The sequence below is a fragment of the Calidris pugnax genome, unplaced genomic scaffold (genome assembly GCF_001431845.1).
Source record: "Calidris pugnax isolate Ruff unplaced genomic scaffold, ASM143184v1 scaffold219, whole genome shotgun sequence".
Classification (NCBI taxonomy): domain Eukaryota; kingdom Metazoa; phylum Chordata; class Aves; order Charadriiformes; family Scolopacidae; genus Calidris; species Calidris pugnax.
Window position 1 is genome coordinate 14029074 of NW_015094507.1, and position 18249 is coordinate 14047322.

At 44.5% G+C, this 18249-nt stretch overlaps 1 protein-coding gene across 4 annotated transcripts in view; it reads right to left on the bottom strand.

Moving 5' to 3' along the window:
- Positions 1–1095: 1095 nt before the first annotated feature.
- The window catches only part of KLHL32 (kelch like family member 32), a 122752-nt gene continuing 105598 nt past the window's right edge, over positions 1096–18249 (bottom strand). For all 4 annotated transcript variants that reach the window (XM_014964750.1, XM_014964752.1, XM_014964749.1 and 1 more), the window contains 4 exons: positions 8360–8418; positions 5765–5957; positions 3776–3870; positions 1096–2019 (listed from right to left, as the gene is read on the bottom strand). In XM_014964750.1, the coding sequence (XP_014820236.1) occupies positions 1858–2019; positions 3776–3870; positions 5765–5957; positions 8360–8418 (509 nt within the window). In that variant the 3' untranslated portion in view covers positions 1096–1857. The remainder of the gene's footprint in view (positions 2020–3775; positions 3871–5764; positions 5958–8359; positions 8419–18249) is intronic.

The window sequence follows — 18249 nt, forward strand, 5'->3', positions numbered from 1 at the left end:
CATTGAGCCTCCCTCCTCTTGAAAGGGAGACACGAAACGTTTGTGTCCCTGCAAGTCAGGCATTAAGCAGAACTTGGAACGCTTGCCGGGCTCTGCAGGGCAGAGTTTTAACTGTGAGGAGTTCACTGTGAGGAGAGCTGGCCCCCACACACTGAGTCCCAGGAGATCAAAGAAATTAAAACAAACCAAGAAAAAAATTGTGATGTCTATGGAAGTCCTGCACAGCCAGAGAGAAGCACTGCCTGGGTGTAGCCTTGCTCTGTGTGTGGAGACAGACATTGTGAGCACTCGAGTTCCTGAGCAGCTGCAGCTCTGCTCTGTGCACCCACAGTGAGAAAGCTCAGCATGAAAACCCAAAACCACAACAAACCCCACAAAACTTTCTGACCTGAAAATGAGCGGGAAAGGAGAGGCGATGTTCCTGGAGCGCGCTGCCCGGCTGGAGACGGTGACAAACGCCTCCGTGAGCCTCCCCGTATCGCTGCCCGGCCCTCAGGAGTGAGAAGGTGCATCTGATCTGGGGACGGCGCCCACCAGACGAAGCCAAAGCCATTCCCTGTCTCCTGCTCCTCTGGAATCTGGATGAGTGCCGGGGGAATCCCCACAGCACGGGGACAGGGGACAGATGGGCAGGTAAAGCAGAGAAGCGCAGAGCACCCGTACATCAGAAATAGAGAAAGATTTAATTCCATGCTTGGTTAATATTTACAGACATCGGAGTTGGTGTTAGAGACGGAAATAAAAGACGGAAATAAGAGACAGAGGCTGCAGTAGCCAAGCAAAGCCAGAATCTAACAGGTTAGAGCATTTATTGTGAACCAACATATGCCCGGAGTGTGGAACGGAGACACACTAGAGAAACTGAAAGAGTAAATAAATAAATATTGACATTGTTCTACACCTGTTTAGCCTCTGGAGACCAGTGATTTGTGGGACCATATGTTGGACAAAATGAGACTGTTCGTTGATAATTGTAAATGTGGTGACCCCTTGCAAACTAGATATTAAAAATATTAAGTAAATGGCACATTTTAATTATACAGTAAAGAGGCTGTTCTCCACCATTAAAGGACTGCAGCTGTCAGGAGGAATTGATCATATGACAGAAGGTAACATTTATTTGATAGTAGACCTTGGTAAATGACATCCCCAATGATCTTTAGTTTCTCAGACAAACACATTCAGTTCAGACTTGGGTTTAACCATGAGGCTTCACTGTCTTTGTCTTTCAGCTGAGACAATTTTTATCTGTTCCTCATATACTATAGGGTTTGTTTTTACTTCTGTTTTAATCTGCTTTGCAGTATTTAAATTTCAAATGAAGTATTATTAAATGAGAACCTGTAAACGATGGAGTTTGGAATTGGAAGTCAACACATTTGTTATTCTTTTTGCCAAAGGTATCGAGTAAGTTGCATAATTACCGTAGTATTATATCATCTTTGTCAACATAAACACAGCTTTTATCAGCTTTGCAAGTGCCATTAGTGAACAACTGAACGTGCAGGCTCCAAAGAAGAGCAGCCCAGGAGGGGCTGAGAGCATTGACGACGCCTTACAAAGTTGCATAAGGAGATGAAGTAGAGACAGGCAGCCAGGAGTCACCGGCAGAAACGCCAGACGCTCTCATGGAGATGCTTCTACATCTGAGGCAGCTGAGAGAACCTGCAGAGAGCTTCTGGAGCTTCCCTCCTGCACAATAGGTTGTGATCCCACTTTAAGACAAATGTGTGAATGTAAAGCAGCAGCTCACGTGGATTGATCTTCTCACTGATCCAGAGAAACCCTTCTATACACAGCCTTTGATTTCCTCCCCCCAGCTCCGTTTCTGATTTTAGGAAGGGGAGGTTCCTTGTCTCACATGGTGCCGATCCTGTGGTGAGGCACTTGCAGAGTCTGAAGGTTGGGGCACGTGAAATAAGGAGCTGGAAGGAAACAAGCTGCTATTCCGTTGGAAGCAAAGGGGAGCGTAGGCCCGTAGAATACTTCTTCCTTCCCTTCCTTGCTAACGTCCAGCACCTGCAGGCCACAGAGGACAAAATATTCCAGGGATCACAGAAGGAAGCTCAAACAAATTTGCTGGCACGCGCCGTACAGATGTACTATTAATCCCAACAGAAAGGAGTTCTCAGCTCATTTTCAGACTGCATTTATGGTGGTCTGTTGCTGTCCTTGTCACCCACATCTTACCCCAGCTCAGGCACTGGGTAGCAGCAGTGACATTGTCTCCTACTGAACGTGCAGCCCATGCAAGAAGGGTGCCCTGCACAGAAACACCGCTCCCGCCACAGAGCCATTTGTCAACCCAAGTTGGAAAGGCCAAATAAATGAATGACTTAAAGAAAATGAAGATATATGGAAAAAGAGGATTATTTTTTTTTTTCCTTCCAAAGGACCGAGCAACCTCAAATTTGCTGAATGTGAAGATAAAAGGGCTGGGTGTGCTGGTTAAAGCCAGGCAGGCTGCCAGCAGCTGAGACGGGGCAGCGCACACAGCTCTGTAAGGCAGGGACGGTCACGGGTGGGCTGCCAGCTCACAGCCCAGCTGGGGACACGCACAAACGGCCATGGAAGAAAGCAAGATCCCAGGATCACTGTCATTTGTCACTCAGCAGTATTTAAACCCCTGAGTAATACTGGAAAGTACCTGCTGATTAGAAATGAGGGTGTTGGTGGAGAAATACAGCCACCGCCCTGACACTGCCCTGGTGCTCCAGCTGGAGCACTGTACATCAGCTGGTGAGGCCAGTCTGAATGAATTCTTCCAATAACAACTGTTAGGTGTCCAACAATTCAGTAAAACAAAACTATACTACGACCAGAACACGGTTTTAACTTATCTTGCACAATCTATTCTTTCCAAATCTCAGGCTAATGAGTATTCATTATAAGGTCAGCAGCTCAACATCCAATACATTCCCTTCTTATGCTAAGTCTAATTTCTTAGTCTCATGGGACAGTTTGAAAGTTAAATCCTCAAATCCTTAGTTGGAAGCAAATGAAAATGTTGTTTATCAGCAAAAGTGCAGAAACTGAGATGTGAACAGGAGTTTCTGCCTGTAACCCCCAGCTGGAGGCAGAGCCCGGCTGTCACGCAGACCTGCTCCCCTCACAGATGCAGCAAGACACCAATTCCTAGTTTCTGTAGGGGAGTCTCTGAAAGCCCCGGATCCGCAGGCAACCTGCTCTTCCAGGAGATGAGAGAGCAGAAGAGTTTGTTGGACAACCTATTGCCTACAGCAGGGATCAAAAACCTTCCACTCAAGCTTTGAAGCGGTAAGCGCTAGGGCAGGTTGCAGCCTGACTGAACTTTGTCAAAGAACAACTCGTTAACTCTGGCTGCTCTTCAGAAAGACAACTTGGAGAGAAAGGGAAAAAAAAAGGGCAAAAAAATAATAAAAAAAAAGAACAAGAAGGGCTGAAAAATTGTTAGCCTGTACCCCATCATCCATCTCTGCAACCCTGTAACTTCTGAACTCGTCTGTGTAACCCGAGAATATATACTCAGTGTTTTACTCAAACCTCCCCAAAGGAGAGACTCCTCAACCCTGTTTTATTAGAATATCTTAGAATAATCGGATCTAATGGCTCATCTGGAAGTATTTTTAATACCCACAGTATTTCCTCTCTGTGTTTATGCAGGTTCAGCGGCTGCATAAGAAACATCCTTAATCTCCCCACTTCACATGCGTTTTCCTTTCTGAATAACCTCTGTGCAAAATGTATCCTTGCAGAATTATTGGAAAAGACTTTAAAAGAAACCTAAATTACTCACCTGGATACATGCCAAGGGCTCATTTGTCCAAATCGAATAGCCGCCAACTAAATAGATTCTACCATTGTGGACGGCGACTCCGGACTCGTTTTGACCTAGAGCAAAAAAAAGGAAATAGAAACCACTTTCGGTGTGTAATTAACCCTTTTAACACCAAATGCTGGAGTTCTGTAATACGATGCAAATGCACTGGGCGGTAGCTGGGAATTCACAACCTGCAACAGTGAGGCTGAAGCGTGGGGGCTGTTCCTGTCCAGAGAGACACCCCGGGATGAGCAATAAGCCAAGGCTGTGCAGGGGACCATCCACTGCCTCCTCCGTGGCACAGGGGTTTGTAGGTGTGTGTTTTCACAGGGACAGGGAAGCTCCCCGCCTGCCCCTCGCCTGCTCTCACACACACACAGCCAGGTAGAGACATAGATCAAGAGAGCTGAACATCCCTCACGTTCTGCCCACACCTGCTCATCCCCCCCCTCAACATCCTCCCAAACAAGTTTGGACGTTTTGAAGGATAAATACAGCCTTAAAAAAACCTTCACCACAGAGTGCAACATTTACAGAGACAATGCAAAGAAAAGCTTCAATGGTTTCTCAAGGTGTGGACTGTGGAAACAACCCACCAGGTGATACCTGAGGAGAGGCTACCATCCCACAGCATCTACTGGTATGGGGGCAGCTCCAAAACAAGGGTACCTGCAGTGCCAGCACTTTAGCAGTTGCAAATCAGATGGTTTCCCTCTCAAAGGACATCAGTTCCTCCGAATAAAAAAAATAATTAAATGGAGAGTAAAAAGGATACAAAAAAACTAGTTCTCTTTGACCACCTGTAACTCCTTTTTTAATCCATGCCTCTCTCCCCAGTGTCCATGAAGTACTTTGATGACCTGACTCAGAAACCAAGCGATCCTTCTCCAGATCCCAGAGGCTGAGAAACCCAATGCAATCTCTTAAAGAACAAAGTTGTCACTAGAGCAGCTTTGAAACCTACCAGGAGGAAAATGCCATAAGGGGACTGTCTTACTTGTCAGACGTTCACTGCTCTGACTTGGTGTTTCCAGCTATCCTCAGCTTCTAGTTAAGCTCCTACATCCTTTGTATCCCTTTTCAGTGGTAGATCTTAGAAATGAATGCGATGCCAAATGGAAGAGGATGAAAAGTGAGGTAGGCTTAGTCCTAGGACTCCTACCGGAGTCTGCGCTGAAACGTGTTGGCAGCCAGTACTGTTAGTAGGTGACCTCCAAGTCTGCACAAGAGAATGGTCCCAACTTTAATGCTCTCTTCTGCAGAGCTGCTGGTGGTGCTACTCTGAGAATGTCACCTGCCTGTCTCCCAGGGGTTAAGGAGGTAGGACACCACAGAATTGTATTAAGTGGCAGTGAAACCTGGTGGCAGGGGCAGTGGGTTGCAGTGCTTCACACGGTGCTACTTCAGCAGTTCCTTCTCATGACAGTCAAGAGGAACTTTACAGATCCATCACAAACCAAGATACTCAAGTCAACCCTGACGACAGAATTACAACAAAGATACCTCCTTTCGTGTCACTTATTAAGAAGACACTGCTTAGAAATAAGTGATGGTTAATGGAGTTCAGTGCTGTGTAACGCCAGCAGGAAATGCTATAAAACAATGCCATGGTAGAGATGGAGCTGCCCATTGAGCACTCAAACAGGGACCTAAGTCTTATCAGTGCAGGCAAGCTTTTGGAGAACCAAAAATAAGTACTGGTAATACTACAACAAAGAATTTCTCATTGCTTAATTAAATTACATTTATGTGCACTTTGTTAAAAATTTATCTTACAATGTCCTAAGAAAAATGTTCTGTAGAACACTGAATGCCAGAACAATAATCAAAAGTGTCTTGTTGGCTTCTAGTGGCCCCTAAACCAGAGGGAATTGAGGCGAAGTCATGCAGTTCCACATACTAAAGGGAGAAGAATTGTTTTATTCTAGTAGTAGCAAGTTTTTTCTTTTTGTGTACAGTACTCACCTGTCAACATGTTGAAGTTGCAACGCGTCCATTGGTCAGCATCTATGCTGTAGGAGTCTATGTGCCGCACCAGGATGCGGTCGTTGTTGTAGTCCAGATCATTCCCACCCAAGACGTAAAGCTTCCTTTGGACGGCAGCCATGGAGTGGTACACCCTCCTCTGCAGCATCGGGCTACGGCTCAGCCACTTGTTCTGCAAAGGAAAGGAAAGAACTGGTCTCAGCACCGCTCAAAGAGGTACCCAAAGCAGCAGCACAGTAACAGCAGCGTGTCGGTGGGGTTCTCTTACCCTCGGCCAGAAATCACAACTGCATATACTTGTGGTGTCCATACGTTAAACATGCATGTTGGTTATAACACTGACTAGACATACTGGTCTAGTTTCAACACTTGGTTTACAGTTCTCATATTTAAATGCATTAATTTCATAGTATTTCTTGCTCTGTATTTTTTCCGTTTACCTCATCAGGTTTCAAAGCTTTTTTTCTTCTTAAGAATTCAGTAGCAAACCCTCCTTAAGCAAAACTATTAAATGTCTCCTTTGTATACAGCTCTAAAATTATCTGTAGCAAGGAGCTCTGTTATGAGAGAAGAGAGATTCTTCTTTCTACCTTTCATTATTCAGAAGCTTATTTGATCTTATCCCTGGGGAACGAAGCAACAGGGAAAAATAATTTCCTAAAGAATCTTCTCAAATGATTCGGTTTAATGCTGACCCTTTATTTGTGGGCACTTACACAGTAACATCCTTTTGCATATTTTTCTTCCTGGTTACCAATATTCAAGGATTCTACCTGTTCCGGGGAGGGGCAAGAGGACACGGAAGGAGAGGGATTTTAAACCTAAGACAGGAATGGCTCCTGCTGCGCTCACCAGGTCACACAACCTGGCCGTGGAGGAGATTAATTTCTTTTAAGTGGAGGCAGTTAAAACCTGTGAGGAAATTCTTTGTGTTCCAGGGGCGGTAACTCGAGAGGCTCTAACGCTCCTGCCTTTTAACCTCCCCAACACAGAGCCGTACATTTCCGTGTGTCAGAGTTGAATATTAGGCATTAATGTTTGCATTAGCAGTCCGGTCTCTTAACACCAGACTCTAGGCACCATCTGCTTCCCAAAGCCTGCCTGCATCCCCTGATTATATCTTCAGCTTCCTGGGCCGCGCTGCCTGCCAGGTGAGCCGCGCGGCACCGCAAAGGCAGAGAGACGCAGGGGCCTGGCGGGGTCGTTTCTAATAAGCTGGTGTGTGAATACTAATGAGGGGGGGGGAAGCAGAGGTCACCCCGGCCGGGTTGTTGGCAGGTAGCTGTGTGCTGGGTGGCAGATGGCAGGCATTATCGACTCGCCACAAAGGCCTCGCGCGGGAGCGAGCGGCGGGGCTGAAATGATGGAGTTATTGAGATTCCGTGCGAGATGCGAGCAGATGTGATGGTTTCCAGTACCCACCGTAAACAATATGCCAGCAGAATTTTTAAAAAGAGCTCGTGTGTACAAACACGAAGCGGGGACCTCATTTGAAGGATGCGAGAGCACACTTCCCCCTGTAACTCTTTGCACGCCGGGCCGGGTCTCTCGCCTGGAGCAGCCCTACCACTGCTATTTTGGGGAGCAACTTTCAGGTCAGCAAGCAGAGAATCCAAGCAAAGATGCACCACAGAGACACGGTGTCTAAATAAGAGCATCCCCCTCAAAAGCAAAATCAGGTTGCTGCCTGTAATCACTACCTGGATTTAGGACAGAATCAGCATTTGTACAATCGATGCAGGAAAGTGCACCTCGAAAATAAAGAGGCAGGTGTGTCATCACTTGTTTTCTGCTGCAGGACCCGTATGTGCTACACTTCAAAAAGTCAGTAGGAGCCATGTAGAAGGACCTCCTGGCACAATTTGGTTCCAAATACAGCAATCAAAGCCCCCATCCTACAATCAGAAAAGTCAATATTCTTCCACGCAGGTGTAAATCAGGCTACGCAACTCTGATTGCAAGCTTAGGACTTTTAATTCCTACCACAAGCAAGAGGGCATAACCATGCCCTAACCCTCCGAAACGGTTACTGAGCCATGCTAACCTAATCAAAACACATACATAATGTATGAAATAATCCCTAAAAGATATTTTAGGTGCTTGGGTAATGAAATGATAGGCACCCTTGCAGCAGCAGAACGAGTCACGGCCAGGTAGTGGAGTTCTGAAACTATGCAGAAAACAAAAGCCCGTCTATGCAATTCAAAGCAGAAATGCCAATGACAAGGAGCAGTTTTGTGACACTGCCTTTGAGGATACGTTGCCCAGGGCTGCTGGATTACAAAAAAACGAACAAGCAAAATAAATACTGATAAATACAGGGGATTTAAAGCACATTTCTGTACTTAATCTAAGATGTTTCTAATGCCTACAGGCTTAAAAAACATAATAAAAAGTCAGGGTCTCCATTACTCTGTTAAACTCACACATCAGGACAAAATGAATTTAAAACACCACTAACTCAAATGGGCATCATTTTTAGCCTTACAAAATCATCGTGTGTATTTGCTAAGAGACCCCTTTGAAGCAAAACATATGAGAAAAAAACACACCCCATACAACACAGATACCCACCTGCTTAGGATCATAGACCATGAGCCTGTTCTGATACTGTGCAGTGTTTGTCACTCCTCCTAGGAAAGAATTTACACAGGTTACAATTTTTCAGATGAGCAAAACCAGGACCAAGATCAGGCACAGCAAAATACCCAATTCCCGCGTTCATTTGCTGACATAATGACACTGCAAACCACCATTTAGGCTCATGTTCCACTGCGCTTCTTAATCTGGTTACAAGGCAATAAGCAGCGCATTTGTCAAACATCTAGAAACAAAACGGCAACAACAAACACTCCCCCGCACTTCTCCCTTCCTCTGTAAAGCTAATTCCGTGGGCTAAAAACAAGATAAAAATTATCTGTTCATTAATGACTGTGCCACCCTCGGGATGAGGGTGAAGCCTGTCCCTGTTCCAAGGAGTGTGCACCGTGTGAGAGGGTTTAGAGGAGGAGGAGGAGGAGGGCTTGCACCAGAGAGGAAGAAGAGGTTGGAGAGGAGCTCTGCCTAACCAGGGACGCCACTGCCAGCTGGAAAGCACAGTACAGCCCTGTGCAACTGCACTCGCCTATAGATTGGAAGGAAATTCTGTATTTAGTCTGTATTACAGGAGAGAACATGAGAACATTACATGAGAACAGCTCCTGGTTTAAGCTGTAGACTTCTGTTGGGAGGGCAACCAGAAACAACACTGCCATTTAGCAAACCTACCTTTTGGTAATGTTTGGAAAGCAAGGTATAAAGCACCTCAGAAAAGCCCAGAATAGTCTGACCCAGATGCTGAAAACCAACTATTTACCTCAACACAGTATACGTTTAATGCCCCACCATCCTGTTTTCTGTTGGTTTTAAACAGCAAATCTCACTGAGTAAACTGGTGGGAAAGGCCTTCAGTCTCAAGCCTGTGTTCTTGCCTGCAGAAACATGTTCTTGAGTGTGCTCAAGCCTCCTGGGGACGTGGTGTCACTGCAGCACTGCCACAGGTGCCATTGGGACCACGGGAAGGTGGGACCAGAAATAACACCTGCAAGCTGCACCTCACCTTTCATCCCACCAGAAGGTCTGGAGCTCAGCAGGGCACACCAGCGCCCACACACCAGTGACACTCATATATAAAACAAAACGTTTTAGGTTCCAGTTTTAACAGCACGTGCCAACAATGGACAAAATCCATCGCAATGAGAGGAGGGAATTTCACTTGTCATTACGTTTGTTGATGCTCCTCTTTTTGTGAGGACATCCCCTGTTTCAAACAGCAGAGTGGCAGGGCTGCTTTCACTCCTGCTGACTGAGCTGTGGCCCAGTCCTCCTAAGGCCACTGGGGTTTGTTCTGTTAACGTGGCTCCGTGCTGGGGAATCCTCATTTGCCAGCCTCCAGCTGCACCTAGTGCAGGGCTTTGGTTCAGAGCCACACCAGGAGTCTGAAGCAGCTCCCCCACCTCTCACGTGTCATTTTAAGCTGTAGGGTGGCACTGGTGCACATTCCAGTTCAGCCAGAAGCTCCACTCCAGATGTCCACCAGCTGTGCTCCAGTTCCTAATGGGGCATAAGGGTGTGAAATAATAACTGGGCTTTTGGATGGTGTTGTACCAGCTGAGTACTGGGAATGTTTGGTCTAGAAGACCAGAATAAATCTATTCCAAAGCAAAAAACATGACCTGTACATGGAGCAGATATGGAGAATCACAGAATCTTCTAGGTTGGAAGGGACCTTAAAGATCATCTTGTCCAACCGGCAACCTAACTGACAAAAATAGACACCCACCCAACAAACAAGGAGCAGCATCAATTAACCATACCTCCCAGCACTACATCAACCCGTCTTTTGAACACCTCCAGGGATGGTGCCTCAACCACCTCCCTGGGCAGCCCATTCCAATGCCTGATACCCCTTTCAGTGAAAAAATTTTTCCTAATATCCAGCCTGAACCTCCCCTGGCGCAACTTGAGGCCATTTCCTCTTGTCCTGTCGCCTGTGACTTGAGAAAAGAGACCGACCCCCATCTCTCTACACCCTCCTTTCAGGGAGTTGTAGAGAGTGATATGAGAACTCAGCACCAAAGTTTTATCTGCTGACCTGCCGCTCCTGGGCTGAGCCACTCACTAACAGAGATGCACCCTCTCATCACTCCAAAGTGAAGCCAAGAATCTGATCAATGGATAGCAGAAGCTATGGCCAAATCTAGTCAAGAACCTTGTCCTCCACCACAGCAGCAGGAAGGAATAACGCTGTTGTTTGGGTGCATCTCTGCCATCACCAGCCCTTACTGGGGTGGCAGCACAACCTCCCAGCTCAGAGCCGCTCCGAGACAGCCGAGATGAGGTGTAGTCTTTCCACCCTGTTTCCATCACCCTGTGCCACAGGCTGCCCAGCACAGCACCTGTGAAGTACACACGCAAGAACACGCCTTGGAAAGCAGGGACGTTTCCCTGTCTCATCTCACAACCTGTTAGTTGTGCCTACGCTGTCGCGCAGCCTTCGCAGTGTCAGTGCCCCTCGGCCACCTGCACAAAGCAATCTGTTTCGTAATTTGATTTTCTTTTACATAGTTATTTTCACTCCCGGCATAGTGTCTTAAAATGAGATGTCGGATTAGTATTTTGAAAAATAAAAATCATAGTTATTTGGATGATTACGTCCAGAATGTTAAGCTACAGGAGATGCATGGGAAACACAACACTGGGTCTTGTACTTCCCCTGTCAGAAAGGACACCTTAATTTGGGGGGAAAGATATGGAGGAAGAAGAGAAAGAATGGGGGTTGCTTCCTCCTAAAATAATGAAATAATCAAATAAGCACAATTATTTGCCTCTCTTCACAAAGAGCCCCTCACATCAGGTACACAGCTTACATTTTTCCCCTGCAATATTGCTCATCTGTGGTGTTTTATCATTATATTCCCTTCACATACCGCTCTTCACTTTTAGATTAATCTGCCAAAATGAGATGCTGAGGATTTGCATACAGATTTGACTACACAAAAATAGATCTGGAATTAATAACAGTCTCTATATGTTTTAATTTCTTCTAGACTGGAGTACCCTTGCCTCCAGCAGAATTCTTGGCTTTGAAAGTCATCAAGCTGATTTGTCTGCTCTTAGGTTATGATGCCACATGCTGCTACACTGTCCCCTGCAATCAAAGTGCTCGCAGAGATAGATTCCATGCCTTCCCCTAACAAGTATATTTTATAGATTGGCAGTTTTGATCTCCCCTCCCCAGGGGGATAATCTGCATCTTAACAGGTTTCTATAGATACATCTGTCATTAAATATGCCATCTTATATCTGCATCAATTTTCAAACTCAAGTTCCTCCTAACTTTGAAGTGCTATAGCAAAAGTTTAAAATTTTCTGCCAAAATTCAAATTTAACAAGTCTACAATGTCCTCTTGAACTCTTTTTTTTAAATACTCCAGGCAGCTGGGAAAGGGCAAAAGAAGAGCAATACGTCTCTTAAAAAAACAGGAAAAGGGGAAAAAAAAGTTTAAACAGCACTAAAAATAATACACGCTTTCTCAGAAAAAAGGGGTAATTCTGAGATAATTTCTTAAGCTTCTCTGTAGTGCTTTCTATGAGGAAAGGAGAAGAGAGGCAGGGAGATGTCGTAACTACACTTCAAAAAAAGTATTTAAAAATACAAACCATGCCATTAAATTTGATGTCAAGCAACAGCAGTTAACATGGTAGTAACCCACCAGTTAAGGAAAGCGGAAAAAAAACCTGGGTAAACGGCTGGGTAAATGACAAAAAATTCACAGTTTGGTCAATGCTCACTGGATTTTTATAAACCCAAAGCAATGATTGCACTGTTTTGAGACAAGCAGCTTGCTTTGAGGGCTAGAGTTTCCAGGAGGCGAGAAGCACACGCAGGACAATTTGCTGTTGCTCGCTCCCTTGCAGGCTGTAAACCCTGCTTTTTAAGCCCTCCAAGACCCCTAAGTTCCCAAACCATGCAACAGTGCCCCTCTACATGGAGAGGTCCTGGAGAAGTCCAAGACCCACCTTGGGAAATATCTGGGTTTATTACAGTCCCCCCAAACAAACTGCACTGAAAAGCACCTTCAATAAAGACACCTCCAAAAAGAGAAGGGTGGGAGGCGGTAGATTCATCAACATTTTCCCAATAGAAAATTTATAATCCATATTTCTAACATGTCCTAGTAAGACCCCCGTATGACTCCAGACATCTAATCCCATCCAAATCCCCCAGAAAATCTCACAACTCACTCCGAACTCTCCAAGTGTTCGAATCCCAGTTTGCTGGGAGACATGTAACCCTACACGTTGGCAAAGATCTCCCACGTGTTTTCCTTCCAGCAAACCCAGGGAATATATAGAAACCTCATGACACGCGCCCCAAGGTGCTCTGCTGGTTTAAAATAGAAAGCTCTCCCCTCTTACGTGTCCGTGTGTTAAACACAAGATAATCCTTCCTCAACGTGCAAAAAACCCTTTGGCTTCAGCCAGCCCAGGTGCACTGAGGATGGCTGAGCTGGAGCGTTTCTCCCACCCTAACGAGTTCCCTGGAAGACACCATCAGCAGCTCTAATCAACATCGTTTCACCTGGGATGCAATCCAGCTGCAGACAAAGGGGCACAAACCCTAGTTTGTTTGTGGATTGTTTTTTTAAAAATCATTAAAACCTGATGTTTACATTCAATCTAAGAAGTATCACTGGCATCAAACTTATAATGTCGATGCTTGAAAGGTGTGAGATCCACTATCTTTATTCAAATCTGATAATAATAATAAAGAAACACTATTTCATATACAGACTGAGACTGGATCACCAAGGTAATTTTTTATGTACTTGTTAAGCTCCTGCTCCCAGTAATTTCTGTGCCAGCTGCACTCCAAAACTTGATCTGGTTAGACACTGTACATTCTTATTTATTCCAGATCTATTTTTCATAAAACAATTTTATAGGCATGTACTGAGAAAAAAATTTTCTTCTCCTCCCAACAAGCAGCATACTGATAGTAAGGTCATACTTGTCCCCTCAAACCACTTGCAAACTCAGTATAATTCTCCAAGATACGTGATCTCCATCATTTCCTTGGTCAAAACCTCCGCCATTAGGGAAAAAATAATAACTAAAGAAAGAGAATTTTGAAGAAAAAGCTGTTAAATATGAAGCAACTGCACAGGGTTGGCTTCTTTACCCCCGCCAAGCTGAGTTTCCACACGCGTGTCAAGATGTGATTTTAGCTGACACGCTTAAGGTCAGGCAAGTTGGACCTTTGGGAAACAACAGCATGGTACTTGGCTTTGGAGAAGACTTTTCATGTGCTAATCTCCTCAGCACTCGAGAGGGAGGGGAAGCCTCCCCATCCCCAGCTGCAGGTGTAGGAATGGCCCAGGGCTGAACTGCCTGGCAGAGGTTCCCTGCCCTTCTCTGTCCCTGGGGACACCACACCTATAGGGGAGGAGGAAGGTCAACAACCAGGTTGAATGCCTACAGAGATGGTGGTGCCCCGATTTGCACACACACGCCACGGAGGATGCAGGGAAAGGAGCACAGTTCAAGCTCTCGCTCTTACAGAAAACATTTCCCTCCTTTCATAGGGAATGATTGTTAGTAATGTTGAACTCCAAAGGGTTTGGTGTGTTTTGTTTCTCTTTCACTCAAATACTTCACTCTTCAAGCATGTGGCATGCAATTCGTTTGTGAACCGGGTCGCGGTGTCAGATGTTAACTGGGGCCTGTAAGATTCATCTTTCTATAAAATTTCAAAACCATCTGCCCGATGCTGTACTGTCGATGCAGAGAACTTATTTTAATGAATTCCCATCTACTTTTTAAAATAAGAAAATAAAATAAAATGCAGGCTGTGAAAAAATAAAAAAAAAAAGAAAGACTGGAAAAAAATAACAACACATATATAAAAATATGTTCCACAAAATATGACGCTCAGAAAACTCAAGAGCTGAGCCCACTTGTGCTCACCAGAGGGTCTGACTAGTTCCAGAGTACAGAAGGCTCCTTCTGAGCCTTCTGGCAAGTTAAAAACCCCAAAGGGCTGGTGGCAGCTTAGGAGTCCCTCTGTCACCTGAAACACTGGCCACCCATCTCCCGCTGCCAGCGTGTGCTCACAGCTCTCTCTTTAACACACTTCCCTTCCCTGCTGCCTTTGCCATGATTTTATGCTCTATTATTTTTTATCCCTTCCTGTATTTGTCCCAAAGGAGCAGCAAAGTAAAGGTGACAATGAATCCCAATAATAATAACAATAATAATAGAAACCCCTTAAGTCTAGTCAGCTTTTGATTAGCAAAGCCTTGAGAAGAGGCGCTGATGCTTTGGCTATAGAGTAAGTAACTGGTCTGTGTGTGGGTCATGTTTTGATGACTCTCCAAAAATACAAGGGCTAGAAACTTGTATTATCACTATTTAATTTCCTCACTTACTAAAAAACTGGGCACATTCTCGTGGTTACCTTGCCAGCTGGTAGCAGCAGACTGACTTTGAGAGCTCTTGCTGATGACCTGTATTTCCCAGAAAAAGCAGCAGGGATACAGCTCAGAAACATCCCTAACTCAGACTAATTTTTTAATTACTTAATTTTAGGCCACATATTTCAAAATTAGGTTCCCTTCTGCATTACTGATTACTCTTATGCTAACACTTTACATTTGATTATGAACAGTGGATTTTTTGAACAATAAACCATTTCTCTGTACTATTCCCCTGCCCCTGAATATACACGTATAGTGAGCTACAGTCTAGCCCTAAGCAATTAATTAATAATAGAAAGCTAGCTACAGTTATTGCATCTCCATCTACTTCTATTTATAAAATAACTCTATTCAATACACAGAACTCAGTTCTCAATCTGTGAGTACATAATTCAGATCAATACCCTACTGAAGTATAGCACAGAATGCTCTCATAATTCATAATAACCTGTCAGAATCTACCAACTCAAAACTGCTAAGCATTTTCTCAAAAATTTGCTCAAAAATACAGCCCAAAAGTCCTGCCTGCCTTATTCCACTGCCAAAACAGTGCTCCTTACTGTGACTTTACAACAAAAGTTATGTTGGTAACATTTGCAAATATAAACGGAATAATACTGATAAAAGCTTTGTTGTTGTTTTGCCCAGTTTTAGAGTTCATCTAATAGGCTTCCACTTACCTCTTCCCTGATTCTACAGCTGTATTAGAGGCACATCCTTGAAAGGAACATCACACTGCTTCATTATAGAAACGCAGATAGTATTTAAACATACAGGCAGGCATGCATTTCACTTACGTAACTGAGCACGTTAATTAATCTTCAGCGTAATTTCCCCTTTCCTAGCACATCTGCAAAGATTACTTTTAATCTTCAACCAGTCCCACATCTGACTTTAAAATCCCTATCAAATATTTCCTTGGGTCTGGGTTTTCTTCAGAAAAAAACCAAATTTAGAAAAAAATATTTTTTTCATGTACTGGAGCAAGGACTACACTTTGATGGACGTTTCAAGCACTTGTTCAATGATTTTATATGAATATGCTTAACACAATTTCCTAAAAAGCCCTGTTTTTCATAAATAGAGACCAACAAATGTAAACCCCAAGAGGGAAAAAATTTAAAAAATCAAGACAGAGCAGTAGTAGCATCCATGTATTTGAGTTGCCCATCACAGCCACACCTCTCTTTCCTCTGATGAAATTGGAGAGGTCATAAATAAACAGGACAATGCTCTGAACGTGCCCAGCTGGTCCCCTAAGCAGAACTCCTGTTTGTGTACCATACCTGGGTCTCCACGCCCACCATGTGCATACATCAGGATTAACACACAGCACAAGCTTTACAAGACTCCTTTGATGCCAACTGCTGAAGAAAGTGACCCAAAGCATCTGCCAGGGATCTTGGTGATTTTGTGTGTTCTGGCCTGCTTTTATTTTAAAGCTGTTATTCATGTTTTTAGTTGTGTATGTATAAAACCAGATACCTGCTACCTCCTCTGCCATGTATTCCCACAAAGCACTTCATCCAAGTGGGCAGAAAGGTCCATCTGCAAGGAGCTCTGCTACCTAATGGCATAAGTTGAGAAGCCCAGCGAAGGCCTAACTTAATCTTCCCTTCACACGCCATCTTTTCACCAAACCATATTAAAATCCCCAGAGGATCTCTCCAGTGAAGATGGCAATCATTGAACATTTTCCTCAAGGGCTGGCCCCATTTACTCATTAACTTCCTTGATAAATATTACAACTTTATAACCTTCCGTGACACACTTCTTACTAAAAGGTGGGTATTTTTCAGTCAAATCTTCTGCAGACAGCATTGACCTTATTCCAAAGTGACTAATACCAGAAAAGCCCTATAAAGACTGATGACACAATGTCCTCAACTCCCATCGATGTGCACGTGTAAAATAAAAAGTCCATCAGACTGAGCTGCAAATGACATGTTAGTTTGTGATGACAAGGCTTATACTTTCACCTATCTGCACCATAAAACTACAGTTACATCCAGGCTGTCCTGTGCACTTGTTATGGACAGTCAGAGCCATGCATGACTACTACCAAAGGTCATCTTGGCCTGCTACAATATCATAGAATCATAGAATGGGTTGGGTTGGAAGGGACCTCAAAGATCATTGAGTTCCAACCCCCCTGCCATGGGCAGGGACACCTCCCACCAGACCAGGTTGCTCAAGGCCACATCCAGCCTGGCCTTGAACACCTCCAGGGATGGGGCATCCACAACTTCCCTGGGCAACCTGTCCCAGTGCCTCACCACCCTCATAGTAAAAAATTTCTTCCTGATATCTAATCTGAACCTTTTTTCTTCCAATTTAAAACCGTTTCCCCTTGTCCTATCATTACCCTTCCTGGCAAAGAGTCCCTCCCCAGCTCTTCTATAGGCACCCTTCAGGTATTGAAAGGCCGCTATAAGGTCTCCCCGGAGCCTTCTCTTCTTCAGGCTGAACAATCCCAGGTCCCTCAGCCTGTCTTCATAGGAGAGGTGCTCCATCCCTCTGATCATCTTCGTGGCCCTATATATAATATCCTGAGGAGCAAGTGGGAGCAGTTCATCCCCCTGCCTTCAAGCCCCGGATCTACACAAGCCAACAAGCACTTAATTCTCCATTTCATTACCAGGAATAAACACGGCAGTACCAGATCATCCTACAGAAACAGAATCTTGATTTTTGTTTTTATGAAGAACACGGAATTTGCCATCTGAAATTCATCCAAAAAAAGGCATTATCATTTTGATTCACTGTGATTTATGAATGGCAGCTGGAGCTGTAGCTTGGAAACACAGAGAAATATTTCATAGAATCATAGAATTGTCTAGGTTGGAAGAGACCCTTGGGATCATCGAGTCCAACCATCTACCCTACTCTACAAAGTCCTCCCCTACACCCTGTCCCTCAGTACCCCATCTAAACGTCCCTCAAACACATCCAGGGATGGTGACTCAACCACCTCCCTGGGCAGCCTGTTCCAATGCCCGACCACTCTCTCTGTGAAGAATTCCTTCCTAATGTTCAATCTAAACCTACCCTGTTGGAGCTTGAAGCCGTTCCCTCTCGTTCTATTGTTAATTACCTGTGAGAAGAGACCAGCCCCAACCTCTCTACAGTGTCTTTTCAAGTAGTTGTAGAGAGTGATGAGATCTCCCCTCAGCCTCCTCTTCCTCATACTGAACAGCCCCAGCTCCTTCAGACGCTCTTCATATGATTTGTCTTCTAGGCCCTTCACTAGTTTCGCTAGTTTCGTTGCCCTCCCTTTAGCAGACAAAAAATATTGTAGAAAGAAGGTTATGCTCCTATACTCCTAATGAGGCTCGATTGTATGCTTCTGGGCTTAAATTCTTTGAAATACCCATCCCCCCCCAAGACAAAAGTTATCCTGACATATAAACCAAAAAAAGATTTATTAGTTTCATTCCAGACAGTATT